This window comes from Leptonychotes weddellii, chromosome 5 (assembly GCF_054177405.1).
Source record: "Leptonychotes weddellii isolate Sample4059 chromosome 5, ASM5417740v2, whole genome shotgun sequence".
NCBI lineage: Eukaryota > Metazoa > Chordata > Mammalia > Carnivora > Phocidae > Leptonychotes > Leptonychotes weddellii.
The window spans coordinates 94,566,384-94,584,694 of NC_138373.1; the positions used below are offsets into that span (position 1 = coordinate 94,566,384).

An 18,311-nucleotide genomic window follows, 5' to 3' on the forward strand; every position below is an offset into this window, starting at 1 on the left:
AGTCCTTATATATTTCCTAGGTATTATACTAGGCTGAGGAGGTACAAATTGAATTATAATAGCATCCAAGCCTTTCATTCTAGTTTTAAAACAGATAGGCATGTTTGGTTTAGTGTGCCAAGTGCTATGTTAAGCAAAAGTGATGGGGGCCTGGAGGAGAAAGAATGTGTGTTGGGAGCTTGGTAGCAAGGACTTAATGTGCAAGAGATTACAAAGCTGTTCCTTCAAGAATGAACATCTTTTTGCTAGATGAAGAGCAGAGTTAGACATTTAGGGCACTAGAAATAGTATAAATGAAAATAATGAGATTTAAAAAATTGCATGTTGTGTTTGGGAAATGTCTTGGAGCAGAGAGGTTTAGAAGATTTTTAAACAGGACAGTGACTTGATCACATCTGAAGTAGAAGGGTACTGTGGTGGCTCTGAGGAGAATGGGTTGAAGGTGGGTAACCTGGAGACTGGTGGGCATTAAGTTGGTCATCGAACCACAAAATGGTCCCCTCAACTTCTTTGAACATACTTAAATTCTAGAGAATTCAGGAATTTCCCCCGGTGTCTTTCCCCTGATCTGGCACCTTGGATCTTAGGGGCTTTGCTTCTTTTCTTTTCTTTTTTTCCTTTCCTTTCCTTTCCTTTCCTTTCCTTTCCTTTCCTCCTTTTCTTTTCTTTTTTCTTTTCTTTTCTTTTCTTATCCTTAATTTTGGGTAGGGAAAGGAGCACAGGCTTTGGAGTGAGCAGATTTGACTTCAGATCCAAGTCTCTTGTTGACTACCTCTAAGGGTTTGGACAAATCATTTATCTTTTCTAAATATTCATCTATAAAATGGGGATAATAGTTTTTATGGCATAGGATTTTTTTTTAAAGGAAAACTTTATATTTTTTTTCTGAAGATTTTATTTATTTGACAGAGAGACAGCGAGAGAGGGAACACAAGCAGGGGGAGTGGGAGAGGGAGAAGCAGGCCTCCCGCTGAGCAGGGAGCCCGATGCGGGGCTCGATCCCAGGCCCATGGGATCATGACCTGAGCCAAAGGCAGACACTCAGTGACTGAGCCACCCAGGCGTCCCTGGCATAGGATTTTTAATAAAAATTAGAAATCAAGTGTATACAGACTTTAGTACAGTACCTGACATGTAATATTTCTATTACCTATTGCTTTGATCTTCTAGTTGATAGAGCATCATATTCCTTCACCTTTCAGAAGCTGTTCCTGCACAGGCCAGTAGGCTACAGGTTGCTGTCTTCCCTCTGCTTACTACAGTCACTGTAGTTTTTATAGCACCGAGCATGCTGACCCTACCTGGAGCATGTGCTCTGCAAACAGTATTCAGGGGAAGGTAGAATACAGGAAATTTCTTTGTGGAAATTCAGATTCTTGTCCTGGAAACCAGAGATCAGAGATGACTGTCCTTTGCCTATGGCATTTACAAGTTTTGTCATGTTCACATTCTCATTTAATTATTCTCTATCACGAGGGAAGGCAGGGCAGTAGCCTTTACTGTGTATGGTGCTAGTTTTTCCAGCTTCAAGGAGTAAACCCAAGCCCAGAAGGTATAAGCAATATGTATAATTGGTAGAGCCTTGGGTCTTCTGACTTCAAGTGTTACGAACTTTTTCTCCTTATCATGTTGCCTTTCTCATGCTAACTGACTCTCATGTGGCAGATTATTTGGCTAATGCTACGCTGATATTGGTGACACTGATCTTTTATTTTCCTAATCTATTTCAAGGATGAGTTTTGCCTTATTTTGTTTCTATCTAAATTTAAGGGTGTAGAGAAAAATCACACTGGGGCGCCTGGGTGGCTCAGGCGTTAAGCGTCTGCCTTCGGCTCAGGTCATGATCCCGGGGTCCTGGGATGGAGCCCCGCATCGGGCTCCCTGCTCAGCGGGGAGCCTGCTTCTCCCTCTCCCACTCCCCCTGCTTGTGTTCCCTCTCTCGCTGTCTATCTCTCTTTAAAATCTTTTAAAAAAAAAGTCACACCAAATTCAATTTACCAGTCTACCAAAAGGAAGAAATGGGCTTTTAATATGTTCACCTTCCTTTTTTGTTTACTAGGTATGTGAGAAAGCCAGTAGTGCCAAATTGGTGGAACTGTTACTGAATGGTGGTTCCCGTGAACAAGATGTCCGGAAAGCGCTGACGATAAGCATTGCAAAAGGTGACAGCCAGATCATCAGCTTACTCTTAAGGAGGCTTGCCCTGGATGTGGCCAATAATAGCATTTGCCTTGGAGGATTCTGTATAGGAAAAATTGAACCTTCATGGCTTGGTCCTTTATTTCCGGATAAGACATCTAATTTAAGAAAAGAAACAAGTAAGTATTAGCAGGAAGATTTTGTCCAAGTCTTGTTTTTATTCGTATTTTTTTGTCACTAATCTTTTCATTAGGTTTATTTCAGTTTGGTGCAACTTAAGCCAAAAATATTGTGAAGGTTTGGATATCGGGTTTTTTTGGTCATGAAATGCTTGAAAGTGATATTATATTTAATTCTTAATGACCTAGCAAATACATATTTTATAAAGATAGAACCAAACAGTGGGATCTTTCTGAGCAGCTGCTTTTTAAAAAAATATATTTGATTTTATTATTATTTTTTTAAGATTGTATTTATTTGAGAGAGAAGGAGGGCGTGAGTTGGGGGAGCAGCAAATGGAGAGGGAGAGCAGACTCCCCACTGAGCAGGGAGCCTAATGTGGGCCTCGATCCCAGGACCCTGGGATCATGACCTGAGCCGAAGGCAGATGCTCAACCAACTGAGCCACCCAGGCGCCCGAAATATATTTTATTTTTTATTATAAAAGTAATCCATGATCATTTTAAGAATTTAGGAAGACACAAAAAGTGAGGAAGAAAATAATAGTAACTGTTTTGTCCCTTATAGCTAATCAATGTAGATTTTCTTACTAGATTTTTTATATGCTTACATATACATATGCATTACAATGTATATGCAGAAACATACACATATATACTTTGCATTTTCATTTTAACATATTTAGTTTTAAGTCTTTTAATATTTCAATTAAGGATGTATTTTCTTTATATTTTCAAGTTTATATATATTAAGTATATTGATGACAAGCTAGCATCATCCTCCATTAATATTTCTGTTATTTCAGATGTCAGTCACTCATACTGTGTTTCTAAAACTTGAGCTCCCTGCTATCCCTCTGATAACTTACTCCCATGCCCACTTCCTTCCCTACAGTGATCATATTCCACGACTCTTCACCTTAAGAACTCTGCAGTGAATAACATGTTTGCTTTACTGTCATTTTTCTGATACATTGACCTGGCAAAACCCTATTCCTGTTCACTCCAACAGTCTGCCTCTTTTTTTTTTCTTTAAGATTTTATTTATTTATTTGACAGAGAGAGACACAGCGAGAGAGGGAACACAAGCAGGGGGAGTGGGAGAGGGAGAAGCAGGCTTCCCGCAGAGCAGAGAGCCCGATGTGGGGCTCGATCCCAGGACCCTGGGATCATGACCCAAACAGAAGGCAGATGCTTAACGACTGAGCCACCCAGGCGCCCCTAACAGTCTGCTTCTTTCTTTCCCTTCACTAGGGTAGCTAAATGCTGCTGGAGCATTCATCTGTGCCTATTGGGGCCTCTGCAAATTCCAGGTCTCCAACATTTTGGTGGACCCTAAAAGATTCAGTCAGGCTGAATTTCCCCAAGTTTCTTAAATGCGTCATATACTCTTATTTCCAGGCTATTCCCAGTGTTACTCTAGCTACCTAATTTTCTTACCTTCTCTCTCACTTGTCTGTCTCTTCATTCTTTTTGCCTCAGCACCATCTCACTTTTTATAAGAAAACATTCCTGCCCATGTGAAGTCGGGGTGGAAGGTCCTCCTACATGCTCTGTAGCTCCTTGTTTCTTACCTGTACCAGCACCTATCACATTATATAATTGTATTTTTTCTTTTCATTATCTACCTTTTGATACATTACATGCATCACAAAGTCAATGTCAATTTTTTCCATTGTTGTAACTTTAGCATCTGTGCTAGTACTTTGCACATATTAGGTGCTCATTAAATATTTATAATATTGGCAAAAATAAAAATTTGGTAATAAATTATGTTGATAAGCATATGTGGAAATAGGCGTTTCACACATTATTCATATGAATTTAAATTATCCTCTTTTGAGGACAATCTGGTAATATCCATTAATATTTTAAATGCACATCCATACTTTTTTGCCCAGCTATATACTGATAGAAATCCATGATAAAGGCATCCTTAATGTACACAAGAAGTCATGTACAAGGATGCACATTAATATATTGTTTATAATAGCAAGAAATTATGGGGAAAAATCCCAAGTATTCTTCAAAAGAAACTATTTGAATCAATCATGGTACATTCATGCAATAGAATGCTTTGCAATCATTGGGGGAAAAACATCTAGCAAATCCAAATGTTCAGATGTAGAATGCATTATTAAGTTAAAAAAATGAATAAAAAAGCAAAGAACAGCATTTTTAGTATACTGATGTTTGCGAAAACACAGTTGAGATATGGTAGTCATAAATGTTTGAATATGAAAAGACTATGTCAGAAGAAAAACTCCAGAAATTCGTTCCCTGGTTGCCTCTGGGGACCTTGGAAACTAATGAAATATGATTAGATCCCATGTTCCATCACTTTAAGCAGTCTCCTGCCAACAACCTGCTTACTTGAATCTCTGAGTTCTGATGGAGAGAGATTGTAGGCCCCCTGCAGAGGGATGAAGGGAGATTTACCATCCACTGTATTCCCTTTGTTCTGTATGACGTTCTTTTTACCTTTGATAAGTCTCACCTAATTAAAAAAATACAATAATGTCATTTGATTCATTGGAGAGCATGGCTATAATTATATTGGCAGCTCATCTGAGTAAAGAACATTTTGGATTCATAGCTTTAAAACATTTTTCAGATACTACTTGACTGAGTCACATACACATGTATTTGAAGAAATTGCCAAGCTATATGTAGCATAATGAGGACTTTGCAAACTTATTTCTTCATAATAGAACATAATATAAATTATAATAAAATAGAAGGATATTAACTTTAAAATTCCAGCAAATTTCCCAGTAGAATGAATCACTTAGCAAATAGTTCATAAACAATACTATAATTTATTGAGCATTTTCTATGTTCTAAGTATTGTGGTAAACATTTTATATGCATCATTTCCTTTATTTTTTAATTTATTTTATTTCTTTATTTTATATATTTTTTAAAGATTTTATTTATTTATTTGAGAGAGAGGCAGAGATAGCGAGAGAGAGCAAGAGCAGGGAGGAGAGGGAGAAGCAGGTTCCCTGCTGAGCAAGGAGCTGATGTGGGACTCGATCCCAGGACCCTGGGACCATGACCTGAGCCGAAGGCAGACGTGCTTAATGGACTGAGCCACCCAGGCGCCCCTGCATCATTTCCTCTAATCTTTTTCATAACCCTACGTTGTCATCTTCACTTCCCAAGTGAAGATACTGACCCTCAGGGGTCTATGTAACTTGCAAGTGTTATTATTGTTATTTGAGCACAGGTCTGTCTGGTTTCAAAGCCCAGGCTCTTTCTTGTTAGTTTCATAAATATTCAGTTTTGTCACCTACACCAAAGCTTTGAGTAAATTTTTATGATTTCTAAAAAATTTAAATTCACCGCCTGCTTCTTATGCAATATCATGGTTATAAAGTGAGAAATAAATATACGGGTGCTTGGGTGGCTCAGTCTGTTAAGCGTCCAGCTCTTGATTTCAGCTCAGGTCATGATCTCAGGGTCGTGGGCTCGAGCCCTGTGTCGGGCTCCACACTCAGTGGGAAGTCTGCTTGAGATTTTCTCCCTCTGCCCCTCCCTCCCCATGCTTGCTCTCTCTCTCAAATAACTAACTAAATAAATAAATGTTTTTTTTTAAAAGAAATAAGTGTAAAAAATTCTCTAGAAGTATGAGGATACATAAGGAACTTTGGTATGATCTATGTTTATGTTTCTTGATTTCTAAGTTGCTTGTGTATCTTTTTATTGTAGATATAGGATCCACCCTAGCAAGAATGGTGCTCAGATATCAGATGAAAAGTACTGTGGAAGAAGCGGCAGCCTCAGGCAGCAATGGGAATTTTTCTGAAGGAATACTTGATAAATTTGATGAATGGACCTTCATTCCAGACTCCTATGTGGACAGTGTGTTTGGTCAAAGTGATGACCTGGATAGTGAAGGTATTTATTATAAAGAAATATTCCCTTTATGTTTTAAGATATTTACACACTGGCATTGAACAATAGAAACTGAGACAAAACCCTGATTTAATTTATTTGGAAAACTTGAGGAAAAATGTGTTCATTATCAGAAGTAGTTAATGCTCACTAATTCCAGTTAAGGTGATGTCTGTCAAGAAAATGTATCTCTGCATTTCCTAAGTGTTATAATACTGACTATAATCAGTGAATGGTGACTAATGTAGTGAAAACACTCTGACTCTGATTGGATTCCATGTTCCTTCATTGACAAGATCCTTTTGTGGCTTGTGTAAGCCCCTTACCCTTATTAAAGATAGTGTTGCCAACCTTCCAGGATTATTTATAAGAATTAGAGAAAATGTATGTAAAGTGTCTGGGAGAGTGCCTCCCAACTAGGAAATGGTTAATAAAAAATATTTTTACCTTTAGAAGGATTAAAATAATATTAATATTTTAATAAGACCCTTGAAATAACTTTAAAAACTGCCATGACAATATATATAATGACAGCAATAGAACTTACATATTTAATACAATGCAGTTTGGTAAAAATGGGGTGAGGTGCTTTTTTAATAACATAGTATGATTGAAAACTTTGGGTAACAGATAAAGGTATTTGAGAGAGCAAACAGTGAGGGTTCTTCCTAAATCCCTAAATCTCTGGCCCAAGTATTTTTTAAAACCAACTTTATTTAGATACAATTAATATAAAATAAAATGCACCCATTTTAAGTATGTATTTTCATGGGTGTTGAAAAATTTATACATCCATGTAATCATCACCACTATTAAATTATGCAACATTTCTATCATCTAAAAAATTTCCTTTAACCTGTTCACAAATCCCCTGATCCTTGGTCCCTGGCAACCACTGATCTGCTTTCTGTCACTATAGATTAAATTAGTATTTTAAGTTTTATACAAATAAGATGATACAGTATGTTCTCTTCTGTGTCTGGCTGTTTTCCATAGTAGTTGTACCCTGTTATACTCTCTCCGGCAATATAAACATTCTCGTTGCTATACGTCCTTGTCACACTATAATGCTTGATATTGTCAGGCACTTTAATTTTAACTCTTCTAGGGAAGGTCTAGTCCTAGCTCATTTGGGCTTAATTTTCATTCCCTGATGACTATAGATATTGAGAATATTTTCATGTTTTTATTGGCCATTCACATATTTTCTTTGTGAAGTGTCTGTTCAAATCTTTTGTTGACTTTTAATTGGGTTGTTGTTTTATTATTGTATTATAAGAGTTCTTTATATCGTCAGAGTGTTTTATATTATTTTAGGTAGAAGTCCTCTGACAGATAGATGAATTGCAAGTATTTTCTCCCCATCATAGTTTGTCTTTTCATTTTATTAATGTTAATTTTTAAAGAGCAGAAGTTTTAAATTTAGACAAAGTGCAGTTGTTTTTTTCCTTTTTAAGTTTTTCCTTTATGTTTGCGTTTTTTCTATTCCATTTAGGAAATATTTTCCTATCCCAAATTTGTGAATATTTTTCCCATGTTTCCTCCAGAGAAGTGTTAAAAGTTAGCTTTTACATTTAGATCTATAATCCATTTTAAGTACTTTTTATGTATGGTGTCAGTGAAGGATTGTTATTATTTTTTTTCTGTATGGCTATCCAGTTTTTTTTAACATCATTTGTTGAAAAATACTATATTTCTCCATTGAACTATTGGCATGTTTGTCCAATTTAATTGACCATATGGGTGTAGTCCTATTTCTGCATTCTTTATTCTGGACAATTAATTAATGTCTTCGTCCTTATGCTGATGCCATAGTGCCTTGATTACTTTAGCTTAATAGCAGCTCTTGAAATCAGATAGTATAAGTCCTCTGGTGTTTTGTTTGTTTGTTTTTTCCAAAATGGCTCTCACCATTCTTTTTTTTTTCAGATTTTTTGTATTTCCATATACATTTTGAGTCAACAAATTAATTTTATGCTGGGATTTTTATTAGAATTAAATACATACATTTAATTAGAATTACTATATTATATATTATTAATATTACATAGTATAGAATTAACATATAAATAATTATTTAGATTAAATCATAAATAAATCTGGGGGAATTGATATCTTAATAATATGGGTCTTCTGACATATAAATGTTGTATGTTTCCATTTATCATTCAAAGTTCTCCCACCAATTTTTTGTATTGTATGTTTTTTGTTACTATAGTAAATAGTATTGTATTTGAATTCCAATTTCCAATAGTTCATTGAGGGTATAGAGAAATACAGTTGATTTCTTTGTATATTAATGTTGTATTTTGTGGACTTGCTAATAAACTCATGGTTCTAACAGCTTCTTGTTGACTCCATAGAGTTTTCTATGTTCACAATAATGCCACTTGCTAATAAAGACAGATTGACATCTTCCTTTCTAATCTGTATGTCCTTTTTGTCCCTTATCTTATTGCACTGGCTAGGACTTCTAGTACTATGTTGACTAGAAGTGGTAAGAGTAGGCATTGTTCCCTGTTTTCCACACTTAGAGGGAGAGCATTCAGTCCCTCATCATTAAGTATGATATTACCTGTCATTTTTTTTTTCATAGATAACCTACTTCAACGGGTTGAGGAAGTTCTTTTCTAGTAATTGTTTGCTGAGCCTTTTACTAATGGGTGTTGGAAAATGCTTTTCTGCATCTGTTGAAATGGGCCTATTTCCCCCCTTTATTCTGTTAATATGGTTAATTACATTGACTTTCTAATGTTAAACCAAACTTGCATTTGTGGGGTAAATCTCTCTTGGTTATGGTGTATTATCCCTTTTATGTATTACTGGATTTGATTTTCTAAAATTTTGTTAAACATTTTGCATCTGTGAGGGGTATTGTCTGTAGTTTTATGTTTCCTTGTAATTATGAGAATAACGCTAGCCTCTTTAAATGAGTTGGGAGGTGTTCCCAACTCCACTACTTTCTAAAAATGTTTGTGTAAGAGAGGTATTATTTTCTCTGAAATGTTTGATAGACTTCACCAGTAAAGCCATGTAGATTTGGAAATTTATTTGGGGGGCTATTTTTAGTCAGAAATTTAGTAACTCTAATAGCTCCATGGTTATTTTGATTTTCTATTACTTCTTGCATCAGTTTTTGTAATTTGTAACTTTCAAGGAATTTGTTGATTTCACATAAGTTGCCACATTTGTTTAATGTTATTCATAATAATTCTCTTATTAAACCTGTCAAACTTTGTAAGATCTGCAGATACCTGATCTTTAATTCTTTTTTTCAAGAACATTTATATATTTTTAAATTAGATTAGCTTTATAAACAACTTGAGAGCTCTTTCCTACTCAAACATGCTTTTCAAATTACATGACTTTATTGTCTATCTGTATATGAATCCTGAAATTCTTGCCTGCTGTTTGTTTGCAGGGGCAGGGCCCAATGCAGCCTGGGGTTGACGTTGGCTTGGAAGCTTGTAGGGAAGGGAATGTGAAAGAAAGCCTTGGTGTGAGGAATGAGGGAAACATTGTGAAGTCTGTGAAGGTCTGTGTTTTACAGCTGGTTAATGTGTTGAATGAAAACCAGCATTAGAAGCTTTATCTTTTACCAGGATTAAACACATATAGGCCACAAGTAGTTTTATATTTTGTTTTACATAGAGTCCTACTTGGTGACAAGTTAATGGTTCCACCAACAGGAAATGAACAGATTTTAAATGGATATTAAAGAAATGGCTATCCTGGATTTCTTGACCCTTTCACAATGATCTCCAAGAAATTAAATAAAATTTTCCAAAAAATACAAAATTTAAGACCTGCCTGGAAAATGCAGCCCACAGATAATATTATCTGACACTTTGCACAACTTCAGAGATACATATTTGAGTGACACGGGGGCTCCCAGGTTAAAAGATAGTTGCAGTACACTTTTACAATCACACAACCCCCCCATCAACAGAGCACAATTTCTGCTAGGCCTAAAAATGCTTAAATTCTTGACACTGGTAATCCATTGTCTCTTTCCTTTTGTTTCCTCTTTAGCTCAAGTTTATTAATTTTATTGATCTTTTCGAAGAATCAGATTTTTGTTTCATTGATTTTTCTCTGTTGTTTGTCCATTTTCTTTTTCACTGATTTTTGCATTAATCTTTATTTCCTTTATTTTACTTATTTTGATTTTATTTGGCTCTTCTTTTTATAGATTCTTAATGTAAAAGCTTAGAATACTGATTTTTAGACCTTTTTTATTTTATAGTATAAACGTTTAAGACCAATACAGATTCTTTTGGGCACCCCTTTAGCTGCATCCCACGAGTTTTATATGTTCTGTTTACATTCAGTTTTGAAAATTTTCTAATATCCTTTGTGATTTTTTAATTTTTTTTAACTCATGGGTTATTTAGAAGAGTGTTGTTTTGTTTTCAATTTGGAAATTTTTCCAAACAACTTTTTCTGGTTGATTTCAAATTAACTTTGTTGAGCTCAGAGAACCTACTCTAATGATTTCTAGTCTTTTAAACTTAAACTCGCTTTAAAACGTGCTTTGTGGATTGCTGTATGGTCTATGTTGGTGAATGTTCTTTGATTAACTTAAAAGAATATGTATTCAGAGCGCTCACCATAGAACATACCCTCCCCAATGTCTATCACCCAGCCACCTGGTGAGCGCTGTGAATTGTGTAAGACTGATGAATCACAGACCTGTACCTCTGAAACAAATAATACATTATATGTTAAAAAAAAAAAAAAGAAGAAGAAGAAGATAGTAGGAAGGGAAAAATGAAGGAGGGGGGAATCGGAGAGGGAGAGGAACCATGAGAGACTATGGACTCTGAGAAACAAACAGAGGGTTCTAGAGGGGAGGGGGGTCAGGGGATGGGTTAGCCTGGTGATGGGTATTAAAGAGGGCGCATACTGCATGGAGCACTGGGTGTTATACGCAAACAATGAATCATGGAACACTACATCAAAAACTAATGATGTAATGTATGGTGATTAACATAACATAATAAAATAAAATTAAAAAAAGAATATGTATTCAGCAATTGTTGGGTCAATTAGGTCAAATTGGTAGTATTTTTTAGGTCTTCTATATCTTTACTAATTTTTCTCTCTGCCTGTTGTATTTGACAAAGAAATGTTGAAATTGTAGTCATGGATTTGTTAATTCTCCTTTTATCTGTTTATGCTTTGTGTATTGTGGAGCTCTGTTACTAGGTGCACAAACATAAAGGATTATAATTTTTTTGTGTGACTTAATCCCTTTATATTCATCCAGGTATTATCATTTCTTTCCTCTTAAAGAACTCCCTTTTACATTTCTTACACTGCAAATCTGTTGGAAACCCCTATGCAAATTACTCGAGCTCTTTTTTCATGACTTTGCCCCAGAACTCCCAGCTAAATTAGTCTACATGAATGTTGATCTCCATCTCTTCGTCTCAAGAAAGCCGTTGAGATTTGTTTAAATTCCTCCTCCCTGTGCCTATGACCCTTAGGTTGTCTTCAGGCAGGAAGCCAGGGTGATCATAGGCTTACATAATTTGTTTCCCTTCTTTCAGGGAGTACACCATCCTGAACTGTCTGTTGCCCAGTGTTTGAAACCAGTTGTTTAAAATATTTCATCCAAGTTTCTAGTTGTTTGTGGGGAGAGATTAGGTTTGGTGTTTGTAACTCCATCATGCCTGAAAGAAGAATTCTCTTTAAGTATTTTGTTCTATGGATTTATTTACTTATTTGAGAGAGAGAAAGAGATCATGAGCAGGAGGGGCAGAGAGCCAGGGAGAGAGAATCTCAAGCAGACTCCAAGCTTAGTGTGGAGCCCAACACAGGGCTTGATCTCACAACCCTGAGATCACAACCTGAGCTGAAACCAAGACTCGACACTCCACCAACTGTGCCACCCTGGCAACCCTTTAAGTATTTTTAAATAAAGAAAAACATTAGAAATACTGACATAAAAATAATTATAAAATGCCTTTGTTGCTTCTATAAACAATAAGCTAACACAACATACACAAATATAAAGTAGGATAATTATGAAAATGTAATAGTTATAAGATATAAAAATGTAATTAAACTGTGAAGTCTATTTTATTAAGATGCTTAAGCATAAATTAATTAAAATTATAGGATAAATTAAATTTTAATAGTGAACCAAGTAGGAAGTATTTGTATCAATTTCAAGATTTATATAGAATATTATAAAGTTGATTTTTAGATATGTAGATTTTATAATTTGTTTTGACACTTAAAATTAATTCTTTGTGCTTGTAAGATAGAGAGTGGTAGAATTTATAATCTCATAATTTTGCAGTAATGTCTCCAAATTTTTTATCCTTAATAATATAATTTATTTATTGATCCTTATTTTCTTTAAATCCATAATTTTAAAAGTAGTTCTTCTCTCTCTCAAGAGGATAATGCCAACTAAACTCATTGTTTCATTTTAATGTCATTCCATAAATGAAACCACATAATATGAAATTTAGAGAGGTTCTCAAGATTGCTGAATGTGAAATAATTTATTGTGATTCCAATATTTAAACAAAAATTTTCTAAGAGTAAATCAAAGAAACAGAAAAAAATGGCATTGATCAGATCTTTTTAAAAAGATTTTATTTATTTGATAGAGAGCGAGTGAGCATGAATGGGGGGAGGGACAAAGGGAGAGGGAAAAAGCAGACTCCCTGCTGAGCAGGGAGCCTGACATGGGGCTTGATGCAGGGCTCAATCCCAGGACCCCGGGATCATGACCAGAGCCGAAGGCAGATGCTTAACTGACTGAGCCACCCAGGCACCCCAGATTTGTGTATAAACTTTCTTTGTTTCCTGTACACACATGTATTTATCATAATATGTAACTATTTTTTTACTTGGCTTTTTCCTACTGTACTATGAGCTCATGAGGCATGGATTTTTTTTCCTGCTTATCTTTATTCAGCACTTACTCAGTACTAGTCTAGGATAGCCATTCAAAAACTATGTGTGAAGAAAAATGTAGCTGAATTTTGAAAGTGAAAAGCCAACATAGTTTATTATTTCTATTTTAAAGATGTTACAGTGGGAATTGAGCAACTTCCATCGATGAATATGTGTTTAACCTTTTATGATTTTACTATGAGGCTAGCATCTTATGATTGAGTCAACATTTACTTGCCTTTATTTTATCGTTTAAAAATAGGAAGTGAAGGCTCATTTCTTGTGAAAAGAAAATCCAATTCAATTAGCGTAGGAGAATTTTACCGAGATCGTGCCTTGCAGCGTTGCTCACCAAATTTGCAAAGGCATTCCAACTCATTGGTAAGTGAAATTGTGATTATGTTGTGTGTTTTGTTACTTATAGTCTCTTGATAACTGAAATTATGTGCCAAAGCTAGGAGCTACTGGTGCAGAAGTTCCCTAGTATATGAAAACTTTATATATAGAATATGTATATATTTATACGTATAAACCATTCTAAATATACATTTTTTTGAGCATGTTTGGGTCATATGTGTACTAAGTATACTTCAAAATGATTTTATCTTTTTTTTTTTTTCCTTTTTAAAGCTTCATATATATGGAGTCCAGGCTAGGTCTCTGTCTTATGGTGTTGGTCCCCAGTGTACTTTAACTAGAAATCTTACAGTGATTCTTAAGGAATAGGAAATGTTCTCTTTGCTCCAAAAAATGATAGGGATTTTATTATACTTGTCTATTTTTTTAATAGGAACCCATTTTCGATCATGAAGATTTACTGAGGCAAAAAAGAAAAATACTGTCTTCAGATGACTCACTCAGTAAGTATTTGAAAGTAATCATAAATAAATAGATATTTTGAGCAGAATACAGTACTTTGTTAATAACAATTTCCTCTGTTCAAATTTTCTGGGTGTTAATTTCATCTTACATAACCTTCAAATTATATTTACCCAATAATACCAGACATTATAGAAAAATGAAATACAATTATAGATTTAAAATTTGACCTTTTATGATGTTATGAAAGACTGACTCTTTTATCCTTTCTACTACTTTTCTGAAATGTAAATAATACCATCACCAATGCCATTCTTCATCCCCTTCTCCAGGTCTATTGTTTTTTTATATTACTTCTACCACTTGATTAAGTATTTATTATTTATTGTCAAGCTCTGCCACTGGAATGTAAGCTCTGTAGTTTGGTTTCCTACTGGATCTCCAGTGCCTTGAAGGGAGCCTGACACTGGTCGGTGATCAGTAAATATTTACCAAGTGAACTTAGATTACTTGCTTATATTTCCATTGTGTGTTTGTTTTTGATAAAAGGATCATCAAAACTTCAATCCCATATGAGGCATTCAGACAGCATTTCTTCCCTGGCTTCTGAGAGAGAATATATTACATCATTAGACCTTTCAGCAAATGAACTAAGAGATATTGATGCCCTAAGCCAGAGGTGCTGTATCAGTGGTCATTTGGAGCATCTTGAAAAGCTGGAGCTTCACCAGAATGCACTCGCGAGCTTTCCACAACAACTGTGTGAAGTAAATTTACTTTATCCTTTTAACTCTCAGGATATTTGAAGAGCTGTTGCATTTCTATCTTTGGTTAAATCTTTAAAAAGAAGGATCTACTTCTGCATCACTGGACAGTAGTTCCCCCTTTCTTGGGGTTTCCACAGTGGTATCTTGGTGTGTATGGTGTTCACCATCTTTGAGGAATGGTGATCTGGTAAAAGGAATCCTAGGTTCTGTCCTGATGATACATGGTACATGGTAGGATGTATCGAGGCTGCATGTTAATCATGCCTTCAATCATTGAATTCTAGGGAGGCAGCTTCAGCTGTTTAAAGAGGTGACCAGAATTAGATCTGGCTTGGTGGCACCAGCTCTGGCCCAGCCCCCAGCTGTTTAACAAGAAGTATGTGTCCCTCTGGCTGCTGGAAGCCTTCATTTCCTCAACTGCAAAGTACAGAGGCTCAACCAAACTATCCATGAGGCATTTGTTGAGTTTTAAAATTACATGCAACTTAAAAGTTGATTTTTTTATGCTCAAAGTTCCTATTTTCAAAAATTAAAGCATAAAATGATCTGCTGATCGAGTAGTCCTCAGAATATTGACTTTGTTCATCATTTTACTGTACGATGGATCAGAAGTCAAAGAAGATATCCTGACAAACTAAAAACATTTTGATACAAATATTTAAATTATTAAACTAAATTCTTAGACTGAGCTGCAGAGTTTGATGAAGGATCATACTTTATAAAAAACTGGTTTATTGCAAATGCATTTTTTCTTTTTTCTCACCTATAAAATTTGCAATACTTTTGAGACGTTTTAAAGCAATATTGCATGTTTTTAAGTACATTTAAGTGGTGTCTTTCCCTTAAAGTTTGTGTATTTGGAGAGAGGGAGAGAGAAGAAGTGTGATCATTTTGTAACCCCAGTGTCTAAAATGCGTTCTCTCTCTCCTTCTCCTCCTCTCTTTGCCTGCCTAAATCCTCCAAGTCAAAAGGGTCTCAGTTTAAATGTCATTTCCTTACCTTTTCTCTCCTTCTCCTCTTCTTGCCTCCAGACCAGGTTGGCTACCAGCCTGATTAATGTTTCTATGGCTTCCATGTTTTTCCCCCAATGCTTATAAATTTTGATCTAAGGTATATTGTCTTTACTAATGGTTAACTTCTTGAGAACAGGAGCTGTTTCAGGCTTGGTCATGTCTATTCTTAGTGCCAAGTAAGGTCTGAAATACAGAAGAGCTCAACAGATGATTATGGAATTAATTTATGATGGAATTAATGACTGACACTTGGTAGACCTTCAGTAAATATTTGTTAAACAGTAAATAAAAGAAAACTAGAATTTAGCCTAGCTAAAACAAAGAGAATTCGATAAGAGCATGATAGGGTGAGATACATTAGGGTATTCAAAGACCAAACAAGCTCAGAACCTTCTCTTAAGGAAATTTTAAATTGGCACCAATAGATGGCACTTTTTACTGCTTGTAGCTGTCTCTACCAGAAAATTTCTCCATTAAAACGTGGGAATAAATAATTTAAAAATATTTCCTTCTGAATAATCAGGTAGGATCTGAAACAGTGGCAGATATTTTGAAACAACTTCTGGAACAAATCCATTAATAAGCTTTATAATCACGTCAAACTCTTTAGAATTTCTGTGAGGATAAATATATTGATATATAAAGAAGAGCATAGAGAAGAGGTTGTTTTGATATTTTAGGCTTTGACAATAATCCATACCAAAGATTTAAAAAACTGACATATAAATGGAAGGTTTCCTATTACCATGGTAAAATTAGAAATTGCTTAAAAATGGAGGTTAGAAATTTGAAACAAAAAAGTTTCATGACAAAGAAGAGGTTCTAAAATGAAACATATATACAATGACTACTTTTATGGTTAAATATTATTTATATTAAAATGTATAACAATTTCTAAAAGCTAGTATTTAAAAAATGTATTCCCAGGATTATTTTGTACTGTTTATTCATTAAATAATTCAAATATTTATTGAGGCTTATTCTGTTTCCATCTCACTCTTGGCAGGAATAATTTACCAAAAAACTAAATTAAACTCTTAACCTTATTTTTGTGAATTGCTTTTTACATTTTAACTGTTACGTTTTCCTGGTTTTTACCCATTTAATAGCAGGGATGGTTGGACCAATCATTATACTGAAGTTCTCTTGTGGATTGTGTTTCCAATTTTTTGGAAAATTCTTAATGGTTCTAATTACCAGAGGTATGGAAGGCAGAAATATTAGCTAATTTTAAGTTTTTCAGATGGTTTTCAGATGGTTAGAGAATTTTAAAATACTGTCTTTCCAGACCCTGAAGTGTTTGACACATTTGGATTTGCACAGTAATAAATTTACATCATTTCCCTCTTACTTGTTGAAAATGAATTGTATTGCCAACCTCGATGTCTCTCGAAACGACATCAGCCCTTCAGTGGTTTTGGATCCTGCAGTGAAGTGCCCAACCTTGAAACAGTTTAACTTGTCATATAATCAGCTGTCTTCTTTTCCTGAGAACCTTGGCGATGTGGTAGAGAAATTGGAACAGCTCATTTTAGAAGGGTAAGAAAGGAGTTCATAATTAAATAAAAAGGATTGCCTTACATTGAAGTTTTGTAAGATTGATAAAATATGTTGACATTATTTCTGTAGTAACGGGTTTTAAACAATAATATGATAAAAGATTGAGGGAATTCATATTATGGCTTCTGTCAATTTTCACAATTAATTTTAAAATTAATAAATCTGCTTTGATGCTCTTCTTTGAAGGCAAATTGTTTTTTTCTTCAAAGCATATAATTTATGAAATTTAATCCTCATTTTGTTTCTTATGACTAGAAATAAAATACCAGAAATATGTTCCCCCTTAAGCCTGAAGGAACTGAAGATTTTAAACCTTAGTAAAAACCACATTACATCCCTATCAGAAGACTTCCTTGAGGCATGTCCTAAAGTGGAGAGTTTCAGTGCCAGAATGAATTATCTTGGTAAGTGTTCTGTATGAGTCTCCTCCTAAACAGTCTTTTTGAGTATTATAGGATGAGTCATACATGGACATGTTAGGTGGGGATATAAAGGTGGCATTTCAATTTAAATTTAATGGAGGAGTTTCAGAGATAAAGTGTACAGGTCAGTGATTTAAAAAAATGAGTTATCAAGCCATGAAGACATGAAGGAAGTTTAAATGTGTATTGCTAAGTGAAAGAAGCCAATCTGAAAAGACTACATACTATATGGTTCCAACTATATGACATTTTGAAAAAGACAAAACTGTGGGGACAGTAAAACAGTCAGTGATTGTCAGGAGTTTGGAGGGAGGGAGAGAGGAATGGGGAGGTGAGTGGGATTTTTAGGACAGTGAAACTATTCTGAATGATACTGTAATGTGGATACCTGTCATTATACATTTGTCAAAACCCAGAGAATGTACAGCACAGAGTGAGCTCTATTGTAAATGATGAATTTTAGTTAATAATAATATATCAATATTGGCTCATCAATTATAGCAAATACACCAAGCTTATGCAGGTTATTAACAATAAGGATAAAAATGTGTGTGTGTGGGAGGAATGGTGGTGAGGAGAGAAGGAGTTTATAGGAATTCTCTG

At 34.9% G+C, this 18,311-nt stretch overlaps 1 protein-coding gene across 5 annotated transcripts in view; it reads left to right on the forward strand.

Moving 5' to 3' along the window:
* LRRK2 (leucine rich repeat kinase 2) overlaps nucleotides 1–18,311 on the forward strand; it is a 138,445-nt gene that overhangs the window by 49,384 nt on the left and 70,750 nt on the right. For all 5 annotated transcript variants that reach the window (XM_081821488.1, XM_081821491.1, XM_081821489.1 and 2 more), the window contains 7 exons: nucleotides 2,060–2,318; nucleotides 6,030–6,218; nucleotides 13,390–13,508; nucleotides 13,918–13,987; nucleotides 14,496–14,713; nucleotides 17,015–17,265; nucleotides 17,542–17,690. In XM_081821488.1, coding sequence (XP_081677614.1) covers nucleotides 2,060–2,318; nucleotides 6,030–6,218; nucleotides 13,390–13,508; nucleotides 13,918–13,987; nucleotides 14,496–14,713; nucleotides 17,015–17,265; nucleotides 17,542–17,690 — 1,255 coding nt within the window. The remainder of the gene's footprint in view (nucleotides 1–2,059; nucleotides 2,319–6,029; nucleotides 6,219–13,389; nucleotides 13,509–13,917; nucleotides 13,988–14,495; nucleotides 14,714–17,014; nucleotides 17,266–17,541; nucleotides 17,691–18,311) is intronic.